The sequence below is a fragment of the Choloepus didactylus genome, chromosome 10, assembly GCF_015220235.1.
Source record: "Choloepus didactylus isolate mChoDid1 chromosome 10, mChoDid1.pri, whole genome shotgun sequence".
NCBI lineage: Eukaryota > Metazoa > Chordata > Mammalia > Pilosa > Megalonychidae > Choloepus > Choloepus didactylus.
Window position 1 is genome coordinate 32,653,300 of NC_051316.1, and position 27,355 is coordinate 32,680,654.

The window sequence follows — 27,355 nt, forward strand, 5'->3', positions numbered from 1 at the left end:
CGCTCACTACTGATGGCTCTTTATTTAGCAGGAAGGGTACAAACAAGGTGATAGCCTTTAAGTCAGCAGTTATCATGGGCAGGGCCGAACAGTCAACCTTTATACCCTTTCCTTTAGACCTACCCTATCCAAAATGGCACCCATCAGACACGTGTGCCATTTACATTTAAATTAATTAAAATGAAAAATTCAAATGTTTGTTTCTCAGGTGCACTCTCCACATTCAACTCCTCAATAGCCACATGTGATTAGTGGCTGCCATCTGGACAGAACAGATAGCATTTTTCTGTCATTTCAGAAAGTTCCATTGGACGACACTGATCTAGACTAGGAGTTCAAGGGAGTCTGAGTGTCAGAATCAGGATGTGCATTCAGAGCTCACATCTTGACCTCTACTTCCTCCAGGATGCTGTGTTCTGGTCATAAGCTGCTCAGCCTCAGACTGCTTCCTGGATGTGGGGATATCTTCCCCTGCTCCATCTTCCCTCCACCGTAGCCCGGAGGGCCCCACTTCTCTGCTGACTGTTCGTGATTGATTTTGTTCCTGATTTATATTAATGAAAGTGAATTTATTAGACATTACTAGTTATGCACCTTTAAGCAAATTTCCTAGTTCTCATCATTAAATATCTTGATTGGTTTAATTGAAAAGTATCCTGAGACTACAAAATGGGTGTTAGAAAAATACTGCAATTATAGAGCAGTTTGAAATCAGGATTTTTCACTGGAGAAGCATGTAAATCACAGGGAGAGGTTGCTGAGAACCTGTTACTATAATCCATTTCCCCATTTCAGAACTTTGTCATTGAATAAGTAGGTGTGGCAGCCTGTGGCCTGAGCAAAACAGGCCTGCAGATCTTTGGTGCACAGCAGTCTGTGTGACCTAGCCAGCTAATGTTTAACCTATTGTCTTTGTAAGCCAGTAAAGAGAAAAAGGGTAAATTGACCTTAAAATGTAACTTTATGCAAGTAGGCAGGAAGTGAGAGGCTCTTAGCCTCACAAAAAGAGCAAAATGTAATTGTTCAAGTGTTATTCTAGTCCTTCCTGCACCACCCCCCAGGTCAGAGTAACCTGTTCCTGCATCTAGGCTCCCCCACCCTTAGGAAGGCCTTTGTCTTAAACCCTTGTAACTGGCTTGCTGTCCTCTGCATCAGGTGGTTGACTTCCCTGTGTATGCGATGCCTGCCCGGCCTGAGAGAGCCGTCGTGATCTCTCCATGACTTCTCACCCTGTAAGTAAGCCCTGAATAAAAGTTCATCTATCAGAAAATGCTCATTGTCCTCTTTGGCCTCTGGACTGGCATGGCCTACACGGGCTGCGACAAGTAGGTCTCCCTGTTCATACTGATTCTAAGTGTTCTAAATTTGAAGTTATCAAATAGATGCATAAAATATTCATAAAATATTTTTTTTAATTAAAATGAGAAATCAGGGGCAAAAATTCCTTTCTGTATTCAGATTCTATAGTGTGCTTCTGGGCTTTCACTGTCTCTCTGTTTGTCTTCTCAGAATAAGAATTGGACACTCCCAAGAACTTGCAGCACTTCAGACAAAATAATTATCACTTTGGCATCAATAAGGAAATTTCTCCCAGGACTCGCTGGAATTGCCTATGGAAATTATCAAGGATTCACACTGGTCTTCCTAGAAGTTATCATGTAGACAAGCCTGTGGGGACCATATCCAACTAATCCCTGGTGCTCAATTTATGGAACTTGTAAGGGATTTGTTGTTAAAAGCAAGCAAGCAAAACCAAAACTCTTACAGACAAAACAATTCCTCTTATGCCAAGGGCCATTTATATTAAATCTAGGATTTAATGTTAAAAAAACAACTGGAGAAATCTGGAGTGTTATTTTATTTTAAGGAATTATGTGACTTATTTGTTGTTTAGAAGTCTTATTTTTAAAAATGGAAGGAGACAGATTTGGAGCAAGATGGCAGAGTGGGAGGTGTGGAATTTAGTTATTCCTCTAGGGCAGCTGGTAAATAGCCAGGAACTGTCTGTAACAAATGTTTGGGGGACTTCTGTGACCAAGAACACATCATACACCAGCCAGGTACAGGCGGAACAGCTGAGACTGCAGCAAAGAAATGCAAGTTTCTCCAGCCAGGGAGCTGGTGCCCCTCCCACACAGGCATGGTGGACTGTCTTGGAGTGGTTCCCCAAGGGAAAAGGAAGCAGTCTGTGCTGGGAGCAAGGAGGGGGGCTCAACCAGGCTCCAATTGCAGAATTAATTAACCAACTCAGACTGCTGAATAAAAGCTCCAAGCACAGATAAATCAAGAGCAAACACAAAAGGAAACAGGAGGTTTTGCCCTGGCAGAGGAGGTGGGGCTAACAACAACAACAACAACAAAACAGAGACTTTTGGAGTTGGAGGAGCTCAGAATACTGGAACAGGGTTGGGTCCTAAGAAAAAGTGGTACCAACTCAGACTCTTGATTGGCAAACCTGGGGAGTTGGGGATGGGATCTGAAAAGGGCTTTTTTTCCTTTTCTTTTCTTTCCCTCTGATCCTTCCTTCCTTCCTTCATTTATTTATTTTAACTTCTCAATAGCTCATTAGAGCTAGCAGAACTCTCAGGTTTCAGCACTGCCCCAGGCAACAGTGGAATTAAAGTTGCCTGAGAGTAACTAGTCAGGTAAAGGAGACAATTCCCTAAAGGGAGTATCTTTAAGTTGTCTCTACTGGGAGCAAGGGAAAGTAGCTCAGCAAAGCTAAAACTGTGGCTTTAATCCCGGCAGAGAGGAGGTGAGGCTGACAGAAAAAAATAAAATGAAATAAAATAAAAAAGAATAAAGACAGAGGCTTTTGGAGTCAGCTGAACTCAGAATGCTGGAAAGGGGCTCTGTCTCAAGAAGCGGGGTGGGGGTGGGGTGGGGACAGTGCATGGAGCCAGGTACCAGCCTGACTGGTGAGACTGGGGGCTGGGGAAAGTTTCTGAAAAGAGATTTATTATTTTTCTGACCTTGCTTTATCTTTTTCATTCTTTTCTTTCTTTCTTTCTTTCTTCTTCTTTTTTAAAAACCATTCTAAGTAGCTCACTAGAGAAAGCCTTGGATCTTTTCAATTGGGAGCTGGACCCAGGCAAGGGCAGAGCTAAGATAGGTCTGAGAGACAAAGCAATGAGTCTAGTGGGGGAACTTCACCCAAGAAAAGGTGGGGGGTGGGGGGTGGGGCCCAGCTCAATTGGCAACCCTCTTCAGAGAACTCAGACCCCAGGGACTGGAAAACAGAAACAGCTTGAGTCAGCCACACCCCAGGCAGGGATAGGATAGTCTAAGAATTAGAGGCATGGCATCTCTTTACACCAGTGGGGAACTGTGGGCTGACAAGTGCCACCTGCTGGACAGGATAGGAAAAGCACAGAGTCTAAAGACTTCACAGGAGGGTCTGACAAACTGCTGGTCTCATTCTCAGGGAGATTTGATATGAATCACACCCTCCTCCTGAGACCTGGGCCTGTCTGAATTGTGAAAATCTGAATGGAGTTGATCATATCTGGGGAGACCTCCTCATCAAAAGGTTACACAGAGGCAGGGCAAGAACCAGAAAAACTAGGGCTGAAAAATTCTGATCAACTAAACCAAAGCTACAGTAGAGATCTAGAATAAGTTAAACTGTATGCCAAAGAACAGATAGAGAACAAAGCCAACCAACCAGAAAATCCTAGGCAAAAGGGTGAAAATGAGCTCCAGAATAAACTAATCAAGAAAATCAGATGCCTAGACAGCAAAAAATCATGAGTCATACTAGGAAACATGAAAATATGGACCAGCCAAAGGAACAACCTAATACCTCAACTGAGATACAGGAGTTGAAACAACTAATTAAAGATGTTCAAACAAATCTTCTAAATCAAATCAATGAGCTGAAGGAAAATGTGGAAAAAGAGATGAAGGATATAAAGAAGACACTGGGTGACCATGAAGAATTCATAAGCTTGTAAAAACAAATGGCACAACTTAGGGAATGAAAGGCACAATAGAATAATTAAAAACACAATGGAGACATACAACAGCAGATTTGAAGAAGCAGAAGAAAGGATCAGCGCACTAGAAGACAGCCCACTTGAAATCATACACACAAAAGAACAGATAGGGAAAAGAATGGAAAAATACTAACAGGATCATAGGGAACTGAATGACATGAAGCACATGAATAAAGAAATAATAATAGAGGAAATAATAATAGAGGAAATAATCCAAACTCTTATGAAAGACATAAAATTACAGATTCAAGAACTGCAGTGTACCCCAAACAGAATAGATCTGAATAGACCTACTCCAAAACACTTACTGATCAGATTGTCCAGTGTCAAAGACAAAGAGAGAATTCTGAAAGCAGCAAGAGAAAAGCAATCCATCACATACAAAGGAAGCTCAGAAAGACTATGTATGGATTTCTCCACAGAAACCCCGGAGGTGAGAAGGCAATGGTATGATATATTTAAGATACTGAAAGAGAAAAACGGCCAACCAAGAATTCTATATCCAGCAAAACTGTCCTTCAAAAATGAGGGAGAGATTAAAATATTTTCAGACAAACAGACAATAAGAGAGTTTGTGAATAAGAAACCTGCTCTACCAGAAATACTAAAGAGAGTGCTACAGACAGATAGGAAAAAACAGGAGAGAGATTTGGAGATGAATGTAGAAATGAAGACTATCAGGAAGGGTAAAAGGAGAGAGAGAAAAAATAAGATATGACATATAAAACCCAAAAAACAAAACATAAAAATCTTTTTACATGTGGGAGAACAAATGAATGTCAACTTTGCAAGGTGTTGAAAAAGGGATGGTTTTGGGGAAAAATATAATCAATACAAACTAGAGTCTATGGTTAACAGTAACATTGTAAGATGCTTCCGTTAATTGTAACAAAGGCAATATACCAAAGCTAAATGTTTCTAAAAGGGGAATATAAGGGAAGGGTATGGGATTCTTGGTGGTGGTGGTGGTGGCGTCTGACCTTTTTATTTTATTTTATTTTATTTTATTTTAATTTGGAGTAATGAATGTGTTCAAGGGCTGATTATGGTGATGAATGCACAACTATATGATGATACTGTGAACAACTGATTGTACACTGTGGATGACTGTAGGGTATGTGAATATATCTCAGTAAAACTGAATTTAAAAAGAAGGAAGAAAGGCAGTTCCTCAAAAATGAAACACAGAATTACAAGACCTGTCAATTCCACTCCTAGGTATATACCCAAAGGAATTGAAAGTAATGACTCAAACAGATACTTGTACACCAAGTACAAGCATTATTCACAATTGCCAAACGGTGGAAGCAACCCAAGTGTTCATCAGCAGTTTAATGGATAAACCAAATGAAGTCTATCCATACAATGGAATATTATTCACCCACACAAAGGAATGCAGTTCTGATGCATGCTACAACATGGATGAACCTTGAAAACGTTATGCTAAGTGAAGTAAGTCAGACACGAAAGGACAAATATTATATTGTTCTGCTTATTTGATGTATCTAGAGCAGGCAAATTCATAGAGACAGAATAGTGGTTACCAGCAGATGGGGAAAAGGGGAATGGGGAGTTAATGCTTAATGGGTACAGTTTCCAAATGGCATGATGTTCTGTAATAGACAGTGGCGATGCTTACACAACATTGTGAATGTACTTAACGCCACTGAATTGGACACCTAAAAATGGTGAAAGTGGTAAATTTTACATAATGCATATTTTACCACAAAATGTTTTAAAAATAGGGGGTGGGGTGGAGAAGAAGAGTCTTATCTTTGAATAAACATCGAAATACTGATTAATATATTGAACTCAATAGTCTTACATTTTATGATTCAAGTGATCACCAGACTTTCTGGTTTTAAAGAGTTACCAGAAAAGTCATGAGGACTTTCTAAATTTTCATTTGGTGGAAGGGGGACTACTTCACTGAAAAAGTTTTGAAGAGTGAGGAAGAAATGAATCCAACCTGTTTTAGATTATGTTGCATAAGTCTTACTAGCTGAGCACCTGGTTACAATAATATCTAAGCCATCAAAAGCGCTTAATCAGGCTAAAGTTAACCTGATCTGTATCTAATGCAAACACTTCCTCCCATTCTTTTTATTTCACTCTGCTCATTTTGAGTCTATGGATTAACTTTAAGATCTAGTGACATGTCTCAGATCTGCCTAATGTAGCATTTCTTTAAAACTGTGGATGGAAATCCATTAATGGGTTATAAAATCAATTTAATGGACTATTACCAGAATTTTCTTTAATGGAATAGAATGAATGGAATGAAACAGAATGGAAGAGAACAAAGGAAAACAGAACAGAAGGGAATGAAATGGAAAAGAACATAACAGAATAGACTAGAATGAAAAATATTAGCATGCCATAGAGCAGTACAGAAGTATAACTTTGCTTTAGTTGTGTGTGTGTGTGTGTGTGTGTGTGTGCATGTGCATATGTTCTGAATTAGAAGCAAAATACATTGCTTATAATGGTCACAGTCAAAAAATTTTGGAAAGCTTTTCTTACTCCTAAAACATCTCTTTGCAAATTCTGAAGATTCTCTTTATATATTTTCTCTGTTTTGTAAACTTGCAGAGAGATAATTCATTCATTGCTGGTGGGAATGTAAAATGGTGGAGCTGCTACAGGAAACAATTTGGTGGTTCTTCAGAAAATTAAATATAGCATTACCATACGATCCAGCATTCCCACTTCCAGGTATATACTGAAAAGAATTGAAAGCTGGGACTTGAACAGACATTTGCACACTGATGTTCATCATGGCATCATTCACATTTGCCAAAAGCTAGAAGCAACCCAAGGCTCCATCAACAGATGAATGGATAAACAATATGTGGTGTATCCATACATGGAATATTATTCAGCTGTAAAACTGAGTGAAGTTCCAATACATGCAACAGCATAGATGAAACTTGAAGACATCATGTTGAGTGAAATGAGCCAGAAATGAAAGGACAAATATTGTATGATCTTACTGATATGAAATAATTACAATAAATAAATTTGTAAAGTCAGAAACTAGAATACAGGTTACCAGGGGCCAGGATGGGGGTAAGGAATGGGGAGTTAATGCTTAACCAGTGCAGAATTTCTGTTTGGGGTGATGGAAATATTTTGGTAATGGGTGGTGGTGATGGGAGCACGACATCATGAATGTAATTTATACCATTGAATTACACATTTGAATGTGGTTAAAAGGGGAAATTTTAGGCTGTGTATGTTACCAGAATAAATTTAAAAAAAATATAGGACTCTACAACACAGTGAGCCTTAATGCAAACTATGGACTATAGTTAATAGCATAATTATAATAGCATTGTTTCATCAATTGTGACAAAGGTACCACACTAATGCAGAGTGTTAATAATCAGGAAAGCTATGTATGTGAGGGGAGTGTGATAGTTAGGTTCATGTGTCAACTTGGCCAGGTGATGTGTCCAGATGTCTGGTCAAGCAAGCACTGGCCTAACCATTACTGCAAGGACATTTGTGGCTGGTTAATAAACCAGAAGGCTGGTTTATTAAATCATCAGTCAATTGACTGCACCTGTGAATGATTACATCAATGAAGGGTGTGTCTTCCACAATGAGAGAATTCAGTCAGCTGGATTTAATCTGATCAGTTGAAGACTTTTAAGGAAGAGAGAGAGAGAGGACCTTCACTTCTTCTTCAGCTAGCCAGTGAAGCATTTCCTGAGGAGTGCATCAAACACCTTCATTGGAGTTGCCAGTTCGCTGCCTGCCCTATGGGATTTGGACTCGTGCATCCCCACAGTTGTGTGAGACACTTTTATAAAATCTTATATTTACAGATATCTCCTATTGATTCTCTTTCCCTAAAGAATCCTAACTGGTAAAGCTTGGTACCGGGAGTGGTTCTTGAGAAACAGAATCTTAAAATTGGCTTTTACAATTAGTTTTCTACTCTGATTAAATTCAAAGGCACTAATGACTTCATTTCCATAATCAAGAGGGCACTGACAGTCCGTGGTGTGAGTTGACAATGGAGATATGCAAAATATCACCATTTGATTCTCCTAATCATACTCTCGTATGAAGCAAGGCTTTGGGTGGCAGTGTTTTTTACACCTTAACAGAGTTGTGTGGCGTTAAGAGGTATAATGATGTTGGCTGGTTGCTCTTAGATACAGTGGATAAAGTTACAAGAGAAAGGGATGAGCTAAAGGCTTCAAATTTGAAACTTAGGTGCTGTATGACAGATGTCAAGGTTTCTATGTGTGCCCTGGAACAAAATCTTATTTCCTGTGGCTGAAGACTTGAGATTTCTGAAAACCAGACCCAGGGTCTCATTGTGCAAGTTGCAGATTTACAGTGTAAACTAAAATCTCAACCTCACCAGATGACTACTGTTAAAGTAAAGGCATTGATAGGAAAAGAATGGGATCCTGAAACTTGGAATGGGGACATATGGATTGATAATAATGGCAGTGAGGAACCCTGGATTCTGCTGAGTCTTTGCTAGACATACCTGTAATGGTCTGCCCTGAGGAAACAGCCCCCCCACCTCCAGTCTGCCCTGAGGAGCCTTCCTCCCAACCTCCACCTAAAGAGATTAACCCTTCAGTGCCTGCTAAACCTCTAATCACCTCCCTGAGGAAGCAGCCCTCACTCCTCCATCTGGAGAGATTAATCCTGTTTCATGAGATGAAACTGCAGTGGAATGTCCTGAGATAAAAGGCTTGAGGGATACTTCTAATTCTTTTCATGGCCCACCCCACCATCAATCTTTGCTTCAAGACCTATAACCAGACTAAAGTCCCAGCAGGCCCTAAAGTATGAGGTACAAAGTGTAATCCATGAGGAAGTACTCTATACTCCAAAAGAACTGTAGGAGTTTTCCAATTTATATAGACAGAAATCAGGGGAATATGTGTGGGAATGGATATTAAGACTGTGGGATAATGATAGAAAGAATATAAAGTTGGATAAGGCTGAATTTATTGATATGGGGCCACTAAGCAGAGATTCTGCATTCAATGTTGTAGCTCGAGGGGTTAGAAAGAGTGTGAAAAGTTTGTTTGGGTGGTTGGCTGAAACCTGGATCAAAAGGTGGCTGGCATTACTGGAGGTTGAAAGCCAGAACTGCCCTGATATAATGCAGAGGAGGGGATTCAAAGGCTTAGAGAGATTGGAATGTTAGAGTGGATTTATCATGGAAGACCTGCTCACATGCCCCTGGAATGTCCAGAGGACACACCTTTTACAAGGACTATGAGGAATAAATTTGTGAGACTAGCTCTGTCATCTCTGAAGAGGTCTGTAGTCACCCTTCTCTGTAGGTCACATATTACTGTAGGAACTGCTGTCACTGAGCTGTAATCCTTAAACACAGTGGGGATAATCAGATCCTGAGTTAGCAGAAGCCATGTGGCAGCAGTTAATCACCAAAGTCAAGGTGGGTGTGGCTACCATAATGGAAAACAGGCTCAAGGCAGCAGTCAAAATAATCTGACTTGCAGACTTATGGCATTGGCTAGTAGATTATGGAGTACCTAGAAGTAAAATAGATGGGCAGTCTACTAAATTCTTGTTTGATCTGCATAAGCAGAAGAATTCTAGGTCAAGTGAACAAAAGTCTACCTTGAATTACAAAAACAGAGAGTCACAGCCCCTTAATCAATTCCCAGACTTGAGACAGTTTACAGACCCAGAGCCCTTTGAATGTGGGGAAGGCCGGGTACCCTTGGGGAAGGACCCTTTTTTTTTTTTAACAGACATTCAAGAGTTGAACCCCAACTAGAATGATTAATGGATCAAGGCAAGTAAATACAAATAAGATCAAAGGTTCCAAACTGGTGTCTCTTAGAGGTGTTTTGCTTAGAAATCATGTTTTATTTTCTTTTTAATTAGTTACCAACATTTTGAAACTGGACCATTTCTCATAAACATTCAGGTTTAGAAGACTGGTAACATTGGGTTTGCATATACACAGGAAGGTCTACATTAGACCAGGAATTTTCCAGACAGCCAGAGGGCCTGTCCACCCCTGTACACCTGGGGCTGGCCAACCTGAACTAGATATTCCCTCACTCACTGTGATGGTTGGGTTCATGTGTCAACTTGGTTAGGTGATGGTGCCCAGGTGTCTGGTCAAGCAAGCACTAGCCTAACCATTACTGCAAGGACATTTGTGGCTGGTTAATAAACCAGAAGGCTGGTTTATTAAATCATCAATCAGCTGACTGCACCTGTGACCGATTACATCAACAAAGGGCGTGTCTTCCTTAATGAGATAATTCAATGAGCTGGTTTTAATCTAATCAGTTGAAGACTTTTAAGGGAGAGAGAGAGAGGTCCTTCACTTCTTCTTCATCTAGCCAGCAAAGCATTTCCTGAGGAGTTCATCGAACACCTTCATCAGAGTTGCCAGTTCGCTGCCTGCCCTGTGGAATTTGGACTTGTGCATCCCCACAGTTGCATGAGACACTTTTATAAAATCTTATATTTACAGATATCTCCTGTTGGTTCTGTTTCCCTAGAGAACCCTAACTGATACAGGGGGTATAGGGGAACTCTGTATTTTCTCTGTGACTTTTCTATAAACCTCCAACTTCTCAACTTCTCTAATAAAAAATAAAATTTTAAAAAAGCAAATGTAATGGACAAACAGAATTTCCAAGTAGTAGCTTAGCCAACAAATGACTTGAGAAGGGCTCTGGTCTTGATGACCTTTGAAAAGATGGTCCCTTTCTTCTTCATAAACACTTTCTCCCAGAAAAACTGAATCGGGGAATATTACCTTTAGGCGATAAATTTTAGCTACAAAAACTATCGACAGCTTATGAAGAAAAGGCAGAGTCCATCAGTCTCACGCTAACCAGAGCCATGCACAGCAGCACGAACCCCTTCTTACAGGCTCCCAAAGCCCCTTTCCAAGGAGGAACCCACTGAGGCAGCTCTCTCCCTGCTGCCTCCTAGGCTTTCTTCACTCACCTCAGGAAATTTCTTTTTCTGCACATATTCAGTAGTGGCAGAGTCAAAATACTTGGCATAGCCCTCATTGAGGCTGTAAATCTTTCCTTTCTTCTTAATCTTGACATCTTTTTCTACCAGGACAAATTCACCGAGAGCCTAGAAAGTTGAGGAGAGCCATTCAGGAAGGAGAAGGATGCCAAGAAACAGAAGCACAGCCAGGGAACACGAGCCAGGGTCGTTTTGGAGCCTGTCCAGTGATGGTTTCATGGGTTGTACAAAGAACAGTCATAGGATTGGGTCTGCCCAGGAATTTCAAGCAGTAGTATAACAAGAGGTAAATAATTCAAAGGAAAGAGAGCCCAACGTCATCTTTGTTTTCCTTTGCAATGTTCACTGGTGAATTACACTCGATTGCTCTCTCAGCTCGATTACTCTTTTATAAGGAACCTAGTGGTACTTATTTCCCAAGTTCTCATCCCAGCTTAATCCCTAATGTTCTATTTTTATTATTAAATTAATTGGTTTATAAAACACTGCAGACGTCATAATTGTTAACAAAATTTACCAAACTGTAGTTAGCCAGTACAGTTTCCTGAGCATGTTTTATAAAGGAAAGGAAATGTCAAACCCCTGGTAAAGTTGTTTGTTCCCTCGCAGCCCAGGAGAACAAAGGAGATTTGTTTCTCAGACACTTAAATCAGGTAACTAAAATAGGAGAAGAGTTTCTCTCCCCCATCTGAAGTGGCTCCATCAGTAAAAAGAGTCTGATAAATATAAACGAGACAGTCTCTGTACTCAAGAGATTCCACAATTTGTAATGCAGTAACAGATGTTTACCTTCAGCTTCAAAGTTGGAGGGTTTGCTGTCATTTAATTTTTAAGTATCAAACTGCTAGTGGCTTTTCGGCTGCATCGTCTTCACTCTGATAATCAGTCTTCTTCACAATATATTTTTTCTAACCTCACACCAAAGTTTTTTTTCGATAATTCAAGGTCTGACTCTTCCAGCAACTTCTTTAGCTGTGGTTTATTGTCCTTCTGGTATTAGCACTTTAGGTTTCTCGGGTTATTCTAACCTCTTTTTTTTTTTTTTTAATTTTAATGGTATTTTTTATTGTGGAATATAACATATTTACATAGAAGTGATAACCTTCCAATTGCAATTTAACAAGTAGTTAGCAAATTTCAAAGAATGTTATGGGTTTCAGTTCCACAGTTTCAGTTATTTCAGCTATTTCAGTCATTTCATTATTGTGAAATATACATGCAAAAAGGTAATAACTTTCAAAGTACGATTTAGCAAGTAGTTATATAGGAAATTTCCAAAGTTATCATGAGTTATAGTACCATAGTTTCAGTTATTTCCTTATTGTGACTTTATAACATATGTACAAAAAAGTGTAGCTTCCAAATTACAATTTAACAAGTAGCTATAGAACAAATTTCAAAGGATGCTATGGGTTACAGTTCCACCATGTCAATTCTTTCCTTCTAGCTATTCTAACATCCTAGCAACTAAGAAAAAGAAAATTATACAAAGATTCAGTATTCATAACCCTTTGTTAAATTCCATCTTGTCTGTTGCTACCCCTTCCTCTAGTTTAGTCACTTTCCTGATCTTCAGGGATGTCTAGGCAGTGATCACCCTAACCTGTTCATATTGAAAAGGGGTGTCAACAACTTTATGAACAAAGGAGACACATCTAGTTGATGCTCATGAAGAGGCTATTGCCTCTGGGTTTGGGGACTTAGGTGGCATAGGAGCTCTCTGAAGGATTTAAGTTTCTGCAGAATAAACTTAGTGAAACTTTTATCGAGTCTCAGATAGGGATCCAGATATTCTTCAGGGTTTTGGAGACTACTGCTGACTTGGGCTTATCATACTGTGGTCATTTGGCATATCTAGGTGAAGCTTGCATAGACAGCCTCTTGACTCTATTTGAATTCTCTTAGCCACTGAAACTTTATTTGGTTGCCTTTCTTTCTCACCTTTTGGTCAAAAAGGCATTCTCAACCCCTCTATAACCTCTTTTTAATTTCTTCTTGCCTTTTCTTCTGTTGATGTTCTTTCTCTTTGTTCTCCTCTACCATTTTTTTCTTTTCTGAAACTTTTACTTCTGCTTCCTTTTTTTTTTTTTTATCATCATTGTCATTCGAGTTCTCCTTGATGTCCTTGTCTTGGTCCTCACCTTCTCATGGTCCCCACCAGCAGTAACACTGCTGCCCCCCCACACCCCACTCCCACCTCCTGCATGGGGTCTTCAATAGAGAACATGTCCGCATCTCAGGAGTTGGAATCCCCTGCTGTCACCACCATCTGAAGCTGGTGTGAGCATGTGCAATGGGGAGAGCCACTGAGGGGTCACTGGTGGAGGTGAGTCACTAGATTTTCAATCCCTAGTGTTTTCATGAGGATTTGGGCCATCAACAAGAGGAAAACATTACATGGCTGGGATTTGTCATAAACGTGGGGGATGCAACTTGACCACAAATATGTTGTCCCATTCTTTTATGAATCTTAATGATTCAATCCTGGGAGCCATTAAATGTTCCCGGCATCCCAGAAACTGTCATCTGGGGAAAAGAGGAAATCTCTTCATTCAGAAACTGTGTTCACTTCACATAAAGAGAGAGGTGGTAAAGACTGAAGAAATCCCTCAGGGTCATTTAAAAAAATTGTGGCCAATCGCTCTGCAGACAGGCTCAAACCAACAGCTGCAGAGCACCTTCAGGCACCCCTACGCCCGAGAACCCGGAAAATAGTCCCTATGGAGGTGATAAGCAAGCTACAGGCATCACCTTTAAATGCTGCCCAATGTCCCTCCAAGTGACTAGGAGGAAAATCATGGCCTGGGAACAATATGTCCCTTTTGTAAACAAATGCACTGACATTGTGGACCACAACTGAGAGTTTGGTTCCTAGAGATGGTCCCTGTGTGCCAGAACAAAATGTGTGCACTGACAAGACCAAACTGTCAGCCCCACAAACACGAGGATGGGACTGGCTTCAGGTGACCCTAGCAGGGAGCTCTGCCTAGTGGGGCCTGCCTGAGTCACCAGCTGTCCTCCATCCATGATATTTCTATATGTGACAATTGCCATGAACTATTGCAAGTTGAAGTCAATACTCCAAATAGGCCCTAAAGTTCATACATTGGGTCTTTGCTCAAATTCCCTTTTTTTGTAGGATGATATGATCCAAAGTGTTTTCAGGCTAATAAAGAGAGAGCAGAAGACATGCCTCTATGGTTCGTCTCTTCCTTCTGAAAAGCTCTTGTCCTCCCCACTGTCCAGGCTGACCCTCCCGTCATAACCACAGGCCGAAGCATGGGCTCTGTAGAATCCTTGAGTTGGACTTCTGAGCCAAAGGCACCTCCCCATGGCCTTAACTCCACTTTGGAAAGTTGTTGGAGATATTTTACTTGCCCTCTATTCAAAATTCAGTCTGGTGTAGTAGTTAAGTACAAGACTGCCTGGACCTACCATTTATTAGCACGATTCCCGGCAACTTACCCTCTCTGTGCCTCAGTTTTCTTGTCTGAAAATGAGGCTAATAGAACTTCTGCTGTGAGGTCAATGCATTAAAATACGTCAATCACTTAGAACAGGCACCTATCTCCCAGTTAAGAAGCACCGTAAAACTCTTAGCTATCATTCTAGAACAATTTTGGAAAGGACATTTTACTGTTTGATAGTAATATCTGCAAACTATAGAAGCTCTCAGCTTTTGCCTGCTTCTTTGAAAATCAGGGGAAATTAGGGCACCATGAACTGACATAGGGATGGGTATTGGTCTTATGGGTTCACGTGTGAAATTTTTATATTTGAAAAGTTACCAATTTTCCATACTGTAAACTTTTGTTTAATTCTGTTCTAGTTTGAAAATTTTAAACCCTCTTCCTCCACACACAGGCACTAGCATGTAAAGTCCACAAAAGCAGGAATATTCATTTGTTTTCATTAGTGTTGGATCTCCACTGCCCTAGAGTGTGGCCTTAGGACATAGTAGTTGCTCCATAAATATTTCTAAACCTCATGAAAGCACTCTCTACCAGTCACTTCCCATTGAGAAGGACATGTATTTTGGGGGAAATCCTCCAGAACTGTGCTGCTCAGTAGGGAAAGTATACATCTCGGGGGGCTATTTAAATGAATTAAAATGAAATAAAATTAAAACCCCCAGTTTCTCAGCCACACTGGCCACATTTCAGGTATCTAATAGCTATGTGATATTAGTGGCAACTGTATTGGACAGTGCAGATTGTAGAACAGAGCCACCAACACAGAAAGTTCCACTGCCTGGCACTGTTCCAGATGGTCCATTTTTCTGTCTGAAAATAGGTAACAATGGGATTTTTAAATTGTGGTATTCCCATAACCTAAAGGGGTTGAGTGCATTGTTGGATTATAAATCCCTTCAGGACAGGGGCTGGGTTGACACAACTGGCTCTGCAGATCCTCCCACTTGGATGGAGGGCTTCAACACTTTTGATGATGGTGCTAGCTCCCCCAAAGCAAATGTTATGAATGATCAGGAAATTATCCCCAGGGATTGGAATTAAAGCTCAGAGAGCCACGGAGGCCCGAGGGCTGATCTGCCACATTCAGCACCTACCGGGTCAAGCATGAAGAGGTCCACTCCTTGCCCCGTGGACAGAGCCACCAGGGTTGCACTGCCGTAGAGCGCGTAGCCGGCAGCCACGATATTGCGGCCAGGCTGCAGGGCATCCTTCTCGGAAGGCTCGCTCTCCGTGGTCTGTGGAAGAGAAGAGAGAAGCATGGTGTGTCACTGTCCTCTCTGGCGAGAACCCTTTGCCAGAGGCCTGGGTCTCCTTGAACCCCTGAAGGAAGGGCATTCTCAGAATTTCAAGCGGCTGCCAATGCCTCCAGAGGAAATAAGCTAACACGTTAATGCACATTTCCAGCTGAGTCATGGCCAAGGCCATTCTTGGACTTTGCCCTTTTTTTCTGAACACTTCCATCTGCCTTATGCCAAGCACTCCAAGATGCTAAAACCACAGGCACTCTTAATAATTAGTTGTGCTCTTTCACCATGATAATGCTAAATGAAGATTAATGAACTCTGATTTTGTACAGTGTCTCATTCTACATTTTCAACCCCCCTCTGAAATCACCATCATTGAAATCTCCATCACACAGATGAAGAAAGCAGAGTCTGAGCCATTGAATAACTTGCCCAACATCACAAAGTGTCTGTATTTTATCTAAAATGTAAGAGGAAATCTCTCTGTTCAAATCTTCCTAAATTCAAGGATGACTGTCCCCTTCGATATATAATAATTGTCCTTTGTCTTTCAACCAAGTGGTCTTAAGAAGATATTCAAAGCCACAGTGGTGGAGTTACACTGCCCAGGTTTGAGTCCCTGATCTGCCATGTACTGGCTGGGTGATTCTAGGAAAGTCACTTAACTTCTCTGGGCTTGCATTTGTTCATCACCAAAAAGAAAGGGGGGGTGGTGGTATGTGGTATCTGTGCCTACTTCATGAGGTTCTGGTGGAAACGATCTCAGGAACTCTGTATCTGTAGAACACGCCTGGCTCATGGTCAGCTGTCAAAGTATTAGCTGTAGTGATAAAATGAATATTTAAATCCACTGCCAAGTTACACCTGGACGTCCTTTTGAAAATCTCATAAATATTGCACCATCTATTTCTTTCTGTTTATCCCTAAGCTGCACCTCAAAGACAGAAACAAAACTCTTTTACTCCCCATCTTATTTTTGTTTAACACCAAAACATTATCTTAGTCTTTAACATCTCAGCTACCGAAGAAAGTCTCCTTTTCTCTCTCCCCACAAAAAAACTGGGAAAGAAAATCTCCATGGGATTCCTCTAGCCAAGGATGACTAGGCTTGGAGTTTGCTCAAAAAGAGAGAGTGATGTATGTTTTCCTTGCTTTTCTTCTAAGAAAGTGAAGTTTAGGTTAATGTACATGTTTTGCTAAGGTTCGTTTTCTGATAAACTTTTGATAGGTTACCCCTAAAAATAAAATTCTGGCCCCTTTTTTGGGAGAATAATTCACTAAGCACAAATATTTGCTGAGGGTCAATAACTATAGATCTAGGTGAGGTACCATGGGGCAGACCCAATCCTCCACTGAGTTTTTGATCCAGAAAAAGAGATAAGAATAATCACATGAAAAGTTAATTATACAGAAATTAAGTAATTCGTGTCAAATTAGTACTATAGAAAATAAGCGATGCTGCCACTTGCTTTTTTCTGGGTAGCTGAGTGGAGAGAATGTGTGCTTTGGAGCAAGACAGCTGAGTCTCTAAAACCAGCCCAGCACTTTATCTGAGCACACGTAACTCAACTGAGCACTCCGTGAAATTCTCAAGTGCCCTTGGCCTTCTACCTGAAATTCCCAAGAGCACTGGCCCAGCCACCCTGATGGGAGCGAGGACTGCCTCCTTGTTGAGACATGGCTAAGCCACAACACCTGGATTATATGGTCTAACATGAAGCTTCTGATCATAGTAGTTGGTCTCAAACCAACCTATTGGATCTTCTCTGTTGGAAGGTGTGTGGAGCAGGCTGAATAGCCCCCAAAGACACCTCTGTCCTGACCCCCAGAACCTGCATGTACATTGCATTATATGGCAAAAGGGACTTTGCAGATGTGACTAGGGTTGCAGAGCTTAAAATAGGGAGAAATATCTTGAGACCTTCAGGCGGGTCCAGTCTAATCAAATGAGCCCCTAAAAGCAGAGAACTTTCTCTGGCTGGAGGCAGGAGAGCTGAGGCAAAAGGGAGGTTAGGAAGATTCAGAGGGTGAGCACTCCACCCACCTTTTCTGGCTCTGAAGATGAGTGAGGGGATACAGACGGCCTCCAGAAGTTGAGAACAGCCCTCACGTAGGAGCCAGCAAGAAAACGGGAATCTCAGACCTACAACTGAAATGGAGCTGCCAACAATCTAAGTGAGCCTGGAAGCAGATTCTCCCCTATAGCCTCCCAACAAGAGCCAGGCCACTGACAACAGATTTAGGCTTTATGAGACACTAAACAGAGAGTGTCTAGCCAACTCTGCTGGACTTCTGACTACAGAACTGGGAGATACTAAACAGGTGTTGTTTGAAGCCTCTAAATGTGTGGCAAATTGTAATGGCAGCAATGGAAAACTAATACAGTGTGAACTGGAGATACACAAGGAGAGAAACGGGGGTTTTGGACACCGCTTGGAGCCTAATGTGGTGCCTGACATTTGCACAGCTGTCCATATTTTCAAAACAAGATCCTGTCTATCATTACAAGAATTCTGTTTAGAAGGTAGAGGGAGAATCACCAGTTTAATTCTTCAGATGAGAAACGTGAAGCAGTGAGGTTTGTGATTTGCCTATGGTCATATGTCTAGGTGGTATAAAAGCAGAGCTTAGAATTCCACACTTCACTTCCCAGATGCAGCCCAGGAAGGAGCCAGCCTGCCAGCCTGTTCGCTCACCTTTCTGTAGATAGCAAATATGGTTCCAATGGAAGCCAAGCAGTCGATGTTGGACGAGCCATCCAGCGGGTCAAAGCAGACCACATATTTGCCCTAAATGAACAGAAAGAGGAACCACCGAATTAGGTTATCTTATGATCAGACCAAGTACTCTAAATAAGTAGCTGCCCATGGCAGATAATCCTAAATCAAAGAGATTTAGATGGACAGGATATCATCATCAAAAAACGCAATTATGTAAGGAGAATAGAGTTTATCGGTATTTCTGAATGAATTAGTTGATGCCCACATGGGGTGACCCAAAGTCCCATCCATCTCCAAACAGCTCTCCTCATTTGCATGATCTGGCTCTGCCCTCCCCTCCTACCTTCGCTCAATGGGGCCTCCGTGCTGCTAAGTGAGTTATAGGAAACCAGTTCTGAAGTGGGTACCTTGCAGGGAAGCTGAGGCTAAAGATAAACTTGGGCTACTGCCCCAAGGTATTCAGGGCCCTCTCGACTCATGTCTACATTAAAATACAGTATTGATTTACTGATAAGTCTCTCTCAGATTGGTGTTTTAATCTTGAATGCCATTTTGGGGCACTTTTGCCAAAGACTCTAGAAAATCGCCAAACAACAAGCCAGGGCCTCTGAGTCTGTCTTATTAGGATAGCAGGTATGCATACACACATCAGGAGAATGAAATACTATTTGGGATGGTGCTGCATCCAACCCACCTGCCTAATGGGAAGACTGGGCAGGTGGAGTCTTGAGAAACTCATGTTACCCCTCCCCATTGCTGTCTCAGGCATCTCTGGCCAAATTCCACAGAAAGAAATTACCAGATACTTTTTACAGGCCTATTATGTGCAAATGTCTCCTGGCTAATTAAACATTGGTAATAAAACAGGTAAATGGTAGTCTTTTATCCCTCCACTAAAATTATTTTCCCCTGACTTCCCAATGAGTAATGCCCTAGCTTAATTTGAGCTTTATTTCTTTTTCTTTCTTTGCTCAGCCAGAGGGAGGGGGAAAAAAAAAAAAGAGTGGGCTAATCCACAACCTTGGAAATTCCTCAACCTTACCCTGAATAATCCAACTTAGTTCATTCATTGATTCATTCATTCCACAGATGTTTGTTGAGCATCTAGCATGGGTTGGATAATGTTCAAGGAGCTGGGGTTTTGGTGGTGAATCACAGAGGCTCTGATTTTATGGAGCTGACATCCAAGTGGCGGAAACACACTCCATAAGAAAGTGCCTTCATGCACAATTGTGATAAGTGCCCTAAAGAAAAATCAAGCAGGGTGAGGGGCTCAAGAGAAGTGAGGGAAGTAGAACTACTTCAGATATGACGCCAAGACAGGCTCTCTGAGGAGGTCATGTTTGATTAGGGTCTAAAAAAATTGAGAAGTGGAGAGCAGAATTCTAGACAGAGAGATGAGCGAGTGCTCCCTGAGTGGGGCAGGCTAGGAGTATTTAAGAAATCGCATGAAGACTTGTATGGCTCAAGTCAAGGGGAAAGAAAATGGTGGAGATTAGAAAGGAGAGATAAACAAGGCAAAGTTGACAATAATAGGTGTCATTCAACTTAAATTCTGTGATCAACCAGCATAAAGTGACTTGCAAAGTACCTGACAAACAGTAGGTGTTTAATAAATAGAGTTATCTTAATAATTAGGTTTATCTAATCATTTCCACCCTTCCAGCTAATCATGAAGAGATGGCACCTCATCCATTTATTTATTTATTTTGTATTACTGAATTGCAGCTGGACACTGGTTGAATGTTTTGACTACGAGCTAGCCTCTCTCTTTAACAAACTGACTCTGTAGTGAATAAGGACTTTCCCCAACCATGCCTTGCCCTAACCAAATTTTACCACTGAATTAGGCAAGAGCTCAGTGTCCTTATGATTTCCTTTCTACATTAGTCTAACAGTTTGCCAGGCATGAAGAAATCTCTGTGCAAATCATTACCCCAAGGGTTATGATACAGCTCTTCCCGTCAGCTCTACTTTTTACTGACTCTGAGATTTTCAAGCCCAAAATGATGCACCACATGTTACTGACATAGTCAGTGAAACCCCAGAAACCCCCACTCATGAGGCATTTTCGACAAATCGCTCTGCAATATTTCCTGAATGAAGCGCTGCCGAGCTAAAGAGTCCTCTTTTCACTAGATAGCAGGAGACTGCTAACTGATGAAATAGGTAATCCTTTGTTTCCAGAAAACAGATGTTAAGAAATAAGAAAGAAAACACCAAAAACGAAAAAACAAAAACAAAAACAAAAAAACACTAAAAACAAGGTGACCAATCGTCTCAATTACACAGCGCTGTCTACTGGTCAGGAGGAAACTGCAGGCCACCAGCCACGCTCACCCTCTTTTCCTTGGCTGTGATAATAGCCTCTTTATTCTCTTCCGAGACCAGGACGCAGGTGCTGTAGGAAGACTGCAGCATGTTGGTCACTAGGGAATTGGATAACACGTCCAGTTTCTTCACCTCATCTCCAGTCACATTCATGCTTCCAGCAATTCCGTATCTAAGAAGACAAAAGGCTGAATGAAATCTCAAAGGGAGACCTAACTCCAGCAGAGAAGTCAGGATACCAAGACACTAACTTAAGCAGAGGCTTAGAACACAGATGTGTCTTTCTATTTATCCCTCCTTTCCTTTCATTTCTTTGCGGTCTCCAAATCAGACATACAGAGGAAGCATATTGTATCTCACAGTGGCTATTCTTGACCTTGCTTCCTTTACAACTCTGGGACATTCTCCTGATAAGGTCAACCACAATTCAATCTAAAATACAAACCTACGCTCAGCAAGGGCAGGTGGAGAGGGTAAGAAAGTTTATAAAGTCAGACACATCACAATAGTCACTGACTCCCTAAAGTAAAGGACCGTGGCCCTCCGGCACTTATATTTCAAGTTATTTGTTAATTCTTCTCAAATAGTGCTCTGCAGGAGTAAGTTAAAAATTGCCCAGGGGCAGCTTGGCATTAGTTGAATTTAGAAAGAAATTTGGGAGTGGAGCATAATTTAATTCAGTTCTTCACTACCATCCTGTTGGGGATTGAATCGTGTTCCCCACAAAAGCATGTTTGTCCCCGGAAAACCCATTTATAAACAGGACTTCTGAAGATGTCATTACTTAAGGTAGCTGAAACTGAGTGAAGCTGGGCCTTCACCCAATGTGACTGACATCCTTATAAGAAAATGAAATTGGACACAGAAGGAGAAGCCACAGGGAGCAGCCAGAAGCTGAATGTCAACGGAACCCAGAAGAGAAAGGAAAGATACCACCATGCTCATTTGCCATGTGTCAGAAGAGCCAAGGAATGCCAAAGATTGCCAGCCAGCCAGAAGACAGCGACCCCAGGAGGAAGCACGCCTCCAGCCTCTGAAACTGGGGGCAGTAAATGATTGTTATTAGTCCAACCCCTTTTATGGTATTTGTTTTAGCATCTAGGAAACTGCCGATTTGAAGCTGTTATGGACCCCAGAAGAGCCATGATCTTTTAATCCAATCTTGTGGGTTGGGACCTTTTGATTGAATATCTCCATGGAGATGTGACCCTGTTCAGTCAGGGTGGGTCTTAATTAGATCACTGGAGTCCTTTAAGAAAGCTCACAGAGAGAAGGAGCTCAGAGAAGCTGAAAGAGACATTTTGGAGAGAAGCTAAAATATGTAATCCAGAGTTTGCCTCCAGGAGAAGCTAAGAGCTGATGTTTGGAGACGCTTGTAGATGCAGAAAGAAAGACATTTGGAGATGCTAAGCTAAGAGAGGAAACCCAGAGTTTGCCCTGGAGAAGCTAAGAGAGGACCCCCAGATGCTTAGAGAGAAATGTCCTGGGAGAACAAGCAAGGATGCACAAGAGCTGAGAAAGAGAAGCTAAGAGAGACAGAAGCCCAGAGACATTTTGGAGAAAGCCATTTTGAAACCAGAACCTGGGAGCAAAGGACCAGCAGAAGCCAGCCACATGCCTTCCCAGCTGACAGAGGTGTTCCGGACACCATTGGCCTTTCTTCAGTGAAGGTATCCTCTTGTTGATGCCTTAGTTTGGACACTTTTATGGCCTTAGAACTTTAAATCTGTAACCTAATAAACCCCCTTTATAAAACTCAATCCATTTCTGGTATTTTGCATAATGGCAGCTCTAGCAAATTGGAACAGAAACAAATACACATCCCAAGCAATATAAGAAGGTGCACTATGATAAAAATTATATCTAGATTCTTTGTGTTTTAGAATATGAAAATGCATGGTCTGCCTGCATCCCACTCACCCCTTTCAGGGTCTTCTTTGCACAACAGCTGAAGGGGTCCCTGTCACGGGTGAGTTGGACCTGTCTCACCCAGAATCAAAGCCCCTGCCCTCACTGTGGGCTTCAGACCCCATCCTCTGTGCCAGCACCATCCTGCCCGTCTCATCCACGTCCAGCCTCAGTTCCTGGTTCTTTCTGGAACTCACTGGGCACACACCTGTCTTACAACTGGCCCTGGCTGCTGTATTTGCTGCCCCCCTGCCTGGGATGTTCTCCCGTCTGACAGCCAAGTAGCTATGACCCCACTCAAGCCTTGACTCAAAGACCATTTTCTTGGGAGGTCTTTCTGCCCCCCTAACCCCCACTCCACATCTTTTCTGTTTTATTTTTTCTCCCTAGTTCTTGCCACCATCTGACATTTGTTTATTGTAACGGCAGGATTTTTTTTTTCTTTTTTGTGCACCCCTGTGTCCTCATCTAGAAGAAAACCTAGCTCAGGGTAGAGCTCAGTAAATATACGTGGAATGAATAAATGAGAGTGAGGTTATATTTTTGCTGTCTAATGATCAGGTAGTTAACCCTATTTTAAGTTACTTTGCACCCACCTAAACATTTGTGATAAATGATCTCCTCCAGGGCCAACTCCAAGCAGCTTAACTTTGCAAACAAGATTCTCTATCTTCTTGCACACCCTCTCCCCGCAGCTACTGTCTCATCCTTGCCTCACCTTTCTTGTATTCCAACAAGTGCAAATGTCCTGTGGTCTCCAGCAAGCTCTTCCTGTCCATTTCACCTTCACTCAGGACATGTCCACATAAGAATACTCTCTGCCCACCATTACCTCCTTCCTACTTACCCTACTGCTCCCTTCCAGGAAGCTTCCTGCCCTCCTATGTGTTTCTACTACACTCCAGGCATACCCCTCCCACTGGCTCACAATCTCCTCATGGAAATTTCTTTCCTACTGGATTATCTGCTTGCCGAGGGCAAGAAATGTGGTTTATGCCTTTTCGTTTCCACAGTGCCAGGTGCATAGTAGATGCACAATATATGTTCACTAAATTATGAAGAAAAGGATGGCAGGGAAGTAATCTCCCTTCCCCTCCTTTAAAAAAAAAAGTCATTTATTTGTTGAGGGAATCCTCAGGTGGTCTTGTAAGTAGCCAGTATTGAGAACCAATGATCTACCATAAGCCAGGGACCACTCATACGCCACCCTTTTCCCTGTTTTGATTTGATGTGAATGTGATGTGATGAGCCAGCTGCCTTGGCAAATAACACTGGTAAGCCTGGCCTCAAAGATTGCTGAGAATTTCTTTGTACCTTTGGGTTCAAAGCACAAAGTCAAACAACAAAACTGGGTCATTTTGCATCAGAGGGCGACCACAAACCCAGTTCTCTTGTTTAAATCTGTAATCTTGACGCAGCTGGAAATGAAGAGACAGAAGTGGCCCAGGCTTTGCAAACCTCATACCCTCCCAGCCTCCCACCCCCATCTGCTTTGTCTACCCATTAACATTCCTTCCTCCTGAAAGAACGGAAACATTCACAGGAAGGTGCAACTGGCTGACAACTGCTTCCAGTTAGGACAATATCTTTTAGTATTTTAACTAGCACTAAAGCCTTTGCTGACATTTTAAAAATTGAATGTCCTACCATTTTTGCACTGGAAAGCCATGGAGAGGCTTTCAGGGGCAAGCACTATAGCATTTCCTCCTTCTCACTGTAAGGAGAGGGAAAGCAGCAGCAGAGGAAAACGTCTGGTAAATTTTAAATCACATTTATCAAGATTGTGCCTAGAACTGCCTTCCCAAAAAGTAAGGAAAGCAAGGAGGAGCTTGGGGTCCCCTAAACTGGGAGAGTGGCAGGAACACACTGTAGTGCCAATCTGAAGAGCAGACGTACGCCCGCACCCAAACAGGATGCCACGTTTTACCTTTCCGAGAAGCAATTCCAGGGTCCTTCTAGAAAATTCTGAATATCTTGTTAGAAAGAACTTTATGGCCAATGGGCTTCTGCTGCTTTTAAAAACCTCAGGTGTGATTATGGTTCATTAATTTTCTTTTGGTATGGTAGGAGTATATTGGAAGGAATGAAGTTATTTCAGGATATTTGTTTTTCCCATTGCTTCCCTTTGTTTGGAAATTTTTTTTATTTGATAAATAATTAAAAAAAAAAAAAAAAAGAAAGAGGTTCACAACTAAAGACCCAAAAGAAATAAAAGGGATTATAAGAGATTAATTACCATGAAGACCCGGACACCAACAAATTAGATAACCTAGGTGAAATAAATGAAGTCTTAAAAACACATAAACTGCCCACAATAAAAATAACCCGAGTATTTCTCAGAAAGAAGGGATTTCAAGCCTACGGGCTTCTCCTGCTGCTGTGCGAGCGTCCGTGACGGAGGGAAGGACCGCGTCTGAATGGGCAGAGGGCGCCGGGCCCCCAGAGGACGCGGAACCCGGGCGTCTTGTTTGCACGGGCAGTGCCTGCCACCTAGTGGTCGGCCCGCGGCATCGGCCAGCCCGGGGGCAAATTTTCCCGGGTCTGGGCTTGGAGTCCCGGTTAACAAGCAGCTATCATTGAAATATCATTGGGGCGGCCCTGTCGAGATCATCATCACATGGACTTATTAACCCTTACAGCGACCCAGTGAGTCAGAGGCTGTTGATAGCCTCTCCATTTTACCAACGGGAAACCGAGGTCCCAGCGAGAGTAAGCCTGCAATGATGTGGTAGCAAGAGGGAATTAAAAGCTAATTAAGTTAGAGGAGCACCTTTTATCAGCTAACTCCAGAACCCATTTCATCTCTAAACTCAACGGCCACAAATCCCACCCCAGCAGTTCCGGCCAGCAGTGTGTCCTGCCCAGGGAGGAGAGGATGCGTATGGGAGGACAGTGCCAAGGTGTCAGCAAGCAAATGGCCCCAAGCTCAGCAGGGGAAACACCAGAATTAAAATAAAAAATAAAAAAAAATAAAAGCCAATCATAGTACAGCCTTAACCATTTCTGGGTCGCAATCTATACTAATAAATTTATAATTTGTTTGTGATAATTATATCTTGTGATATCGTGCTACTTTTTGCATTAAAATCACTAATTTGTTAAGAATAAATATTTTAAATTATTGGACTTTGTCATTTATTCACTTGGGGACCAAAAAAAAAAAAATGCCTTCCAATTCTGAGAGAATCTCCACTGGAATCACCACAAAGAAAATGGAAACCCCAATAAGGTCTGTTTATTTTTATCGCATGCCTACTGACTTTGCCTCATTCTGAGCCCGCTTGGATAAAGCATAGAAGAGAATCCTCCCAGATTCATGAATACCAGGTGGAGAAGATAAAGAAAGGGTCAAAGGGAAGAAATTTTAAAAAAGAAACATTGCTGGAAAAAGATTGTTTTCAAGGGTGCAAGAGGAGATTTAGGGTGGGGCCCTGTGAAGTAATCTATTTTGGAAATGATTCCTAGCTCCTAATGAACCAACAAAGGCTGTGATAATAAAATGCTCATATCTGCAAAAGCCACCAAGAGAAGCTTCAAGTCTCTTCGCTGTTGCTTTGCGCCCTTGAAAATCTCCCTGTGCAAATACAGGTGATGATCATTTAATTTATTTTTTAATGTAGTAAGCCGCTGAGCTTGTTCTCCTAATCATCGATGATCATTGGAACGTTATATATTTTTTCCTCTCTAGCGTGTCTTGGAGTGTTTTGCTTCTTCCTGGAAACAAGACACGGGATCTTTGATCCAAGCACACCTGATATGAAACTGCACATGCAGCTTCCCTCTGGGGCACACTCTTGCCTAGGAGGCAAATAGGCTTTGGGGCCCGTTTCTTGCTCAGGTACCTGTAGCTTTTACCCCCTTCCCCTGCCAGGTGGCATTCCTGAGTTTCCCACCCCCTTCCTCCCCACCTGGACTCACAGGTTGGCCAGGCCAGCTTTGCGCACGGCAGAGGAGATAGCCTTGATGGCCGTCAGCATGGAGTTCAGCAGCTGGGTCAGCTCCCCCGTCCCTTTGGCCTGGCGGCCCCTTTCCATGACATAGCGGGTGAGGGTGAGCATGTCCGTTTCGAACGGGCTTCTGTCCGTCATCGTGGCGGGTGATTTTTCAAATCCTCCTTGTCTCCCTGCAGGAAGCCTTGCTGATGTCTAAGGGCTGTGTCTCTGCGGTATTAAAGCAAGTCGAAACCCATGCTAGGCATGCAGGACCTTTAAGAAAGTCCCCACCCATGTGACTGCAATAACTGGACAGGTCTCCAGGAACCCTCACGGGCACCTCTGATTCCGGAGACCGGAGACCGCTAAAGCTCCATAAGCTGTAAATAGAACAGCACTGCCCGGAAACATAAACCCAGTTTCTCCTAAAGAGCTGAAGAAGCTGCCATTTAGTAACAGAGAGGAGATGAGGAATCCGAGTTAATAAAGAGAAATCAAGAAAGTCCTTTCATTCAAGGACTCAGAAGGATTCGTCACACACATCTGTGGCAGATCTTGACTGTCTCTTGGCAGAATGGGCAGATATTTTATCTGGGGCATAGGTCATGCAATAAAGTAATGATAGTCCTGGAATCTGAAAAGGACACTTCCCTCCTCCATCCCCTCCCCACTCCCTTCCGGGGGCATGAATCACTTTCATAATAGAAAACAAATCTAGAAGAAAAATATATATTTTTCCAGTGCAGTGCC

General features: G+C 42.1%; 1 protein-coding gene across 1 annotated transcript in view; it reads right to left on the minus strand.

The window, feature by feature from the left end:
* FBP2 (fructose-bisphosphatase 2) overlaps positions 1-26,761 on the minus strand; it is a 43,330-nt gene extending 16,569 nt beyond the window's left edge. The window contains exons 1-5 of the mRNA XM_037797596.1: positions 26,592-26,761; positions 20,775-20,937; positions 18,411-18,503; positions 15,565-15,705; positions 10,968-11,105 (exon numbers count right to left, since the gene is read on the minus strand). Of these exons, the coding sequence (XP_037653524.1) occupies positions 10,968-11,105; positions 15,565-15,705; positions 18,411-18,503; positions 20,775-20,937; positions 26,592-26,761 (705 nt within the window). The remainder of the gene's footprint in view (positions 1-10,967; positions 11,106-15,564; positions 15,706-18,410; positions 18,504-20,774; positions 20,938-26,591) is intronic.
* Positions 26,762-27,355: the final 594 nt, after the last annotated feature.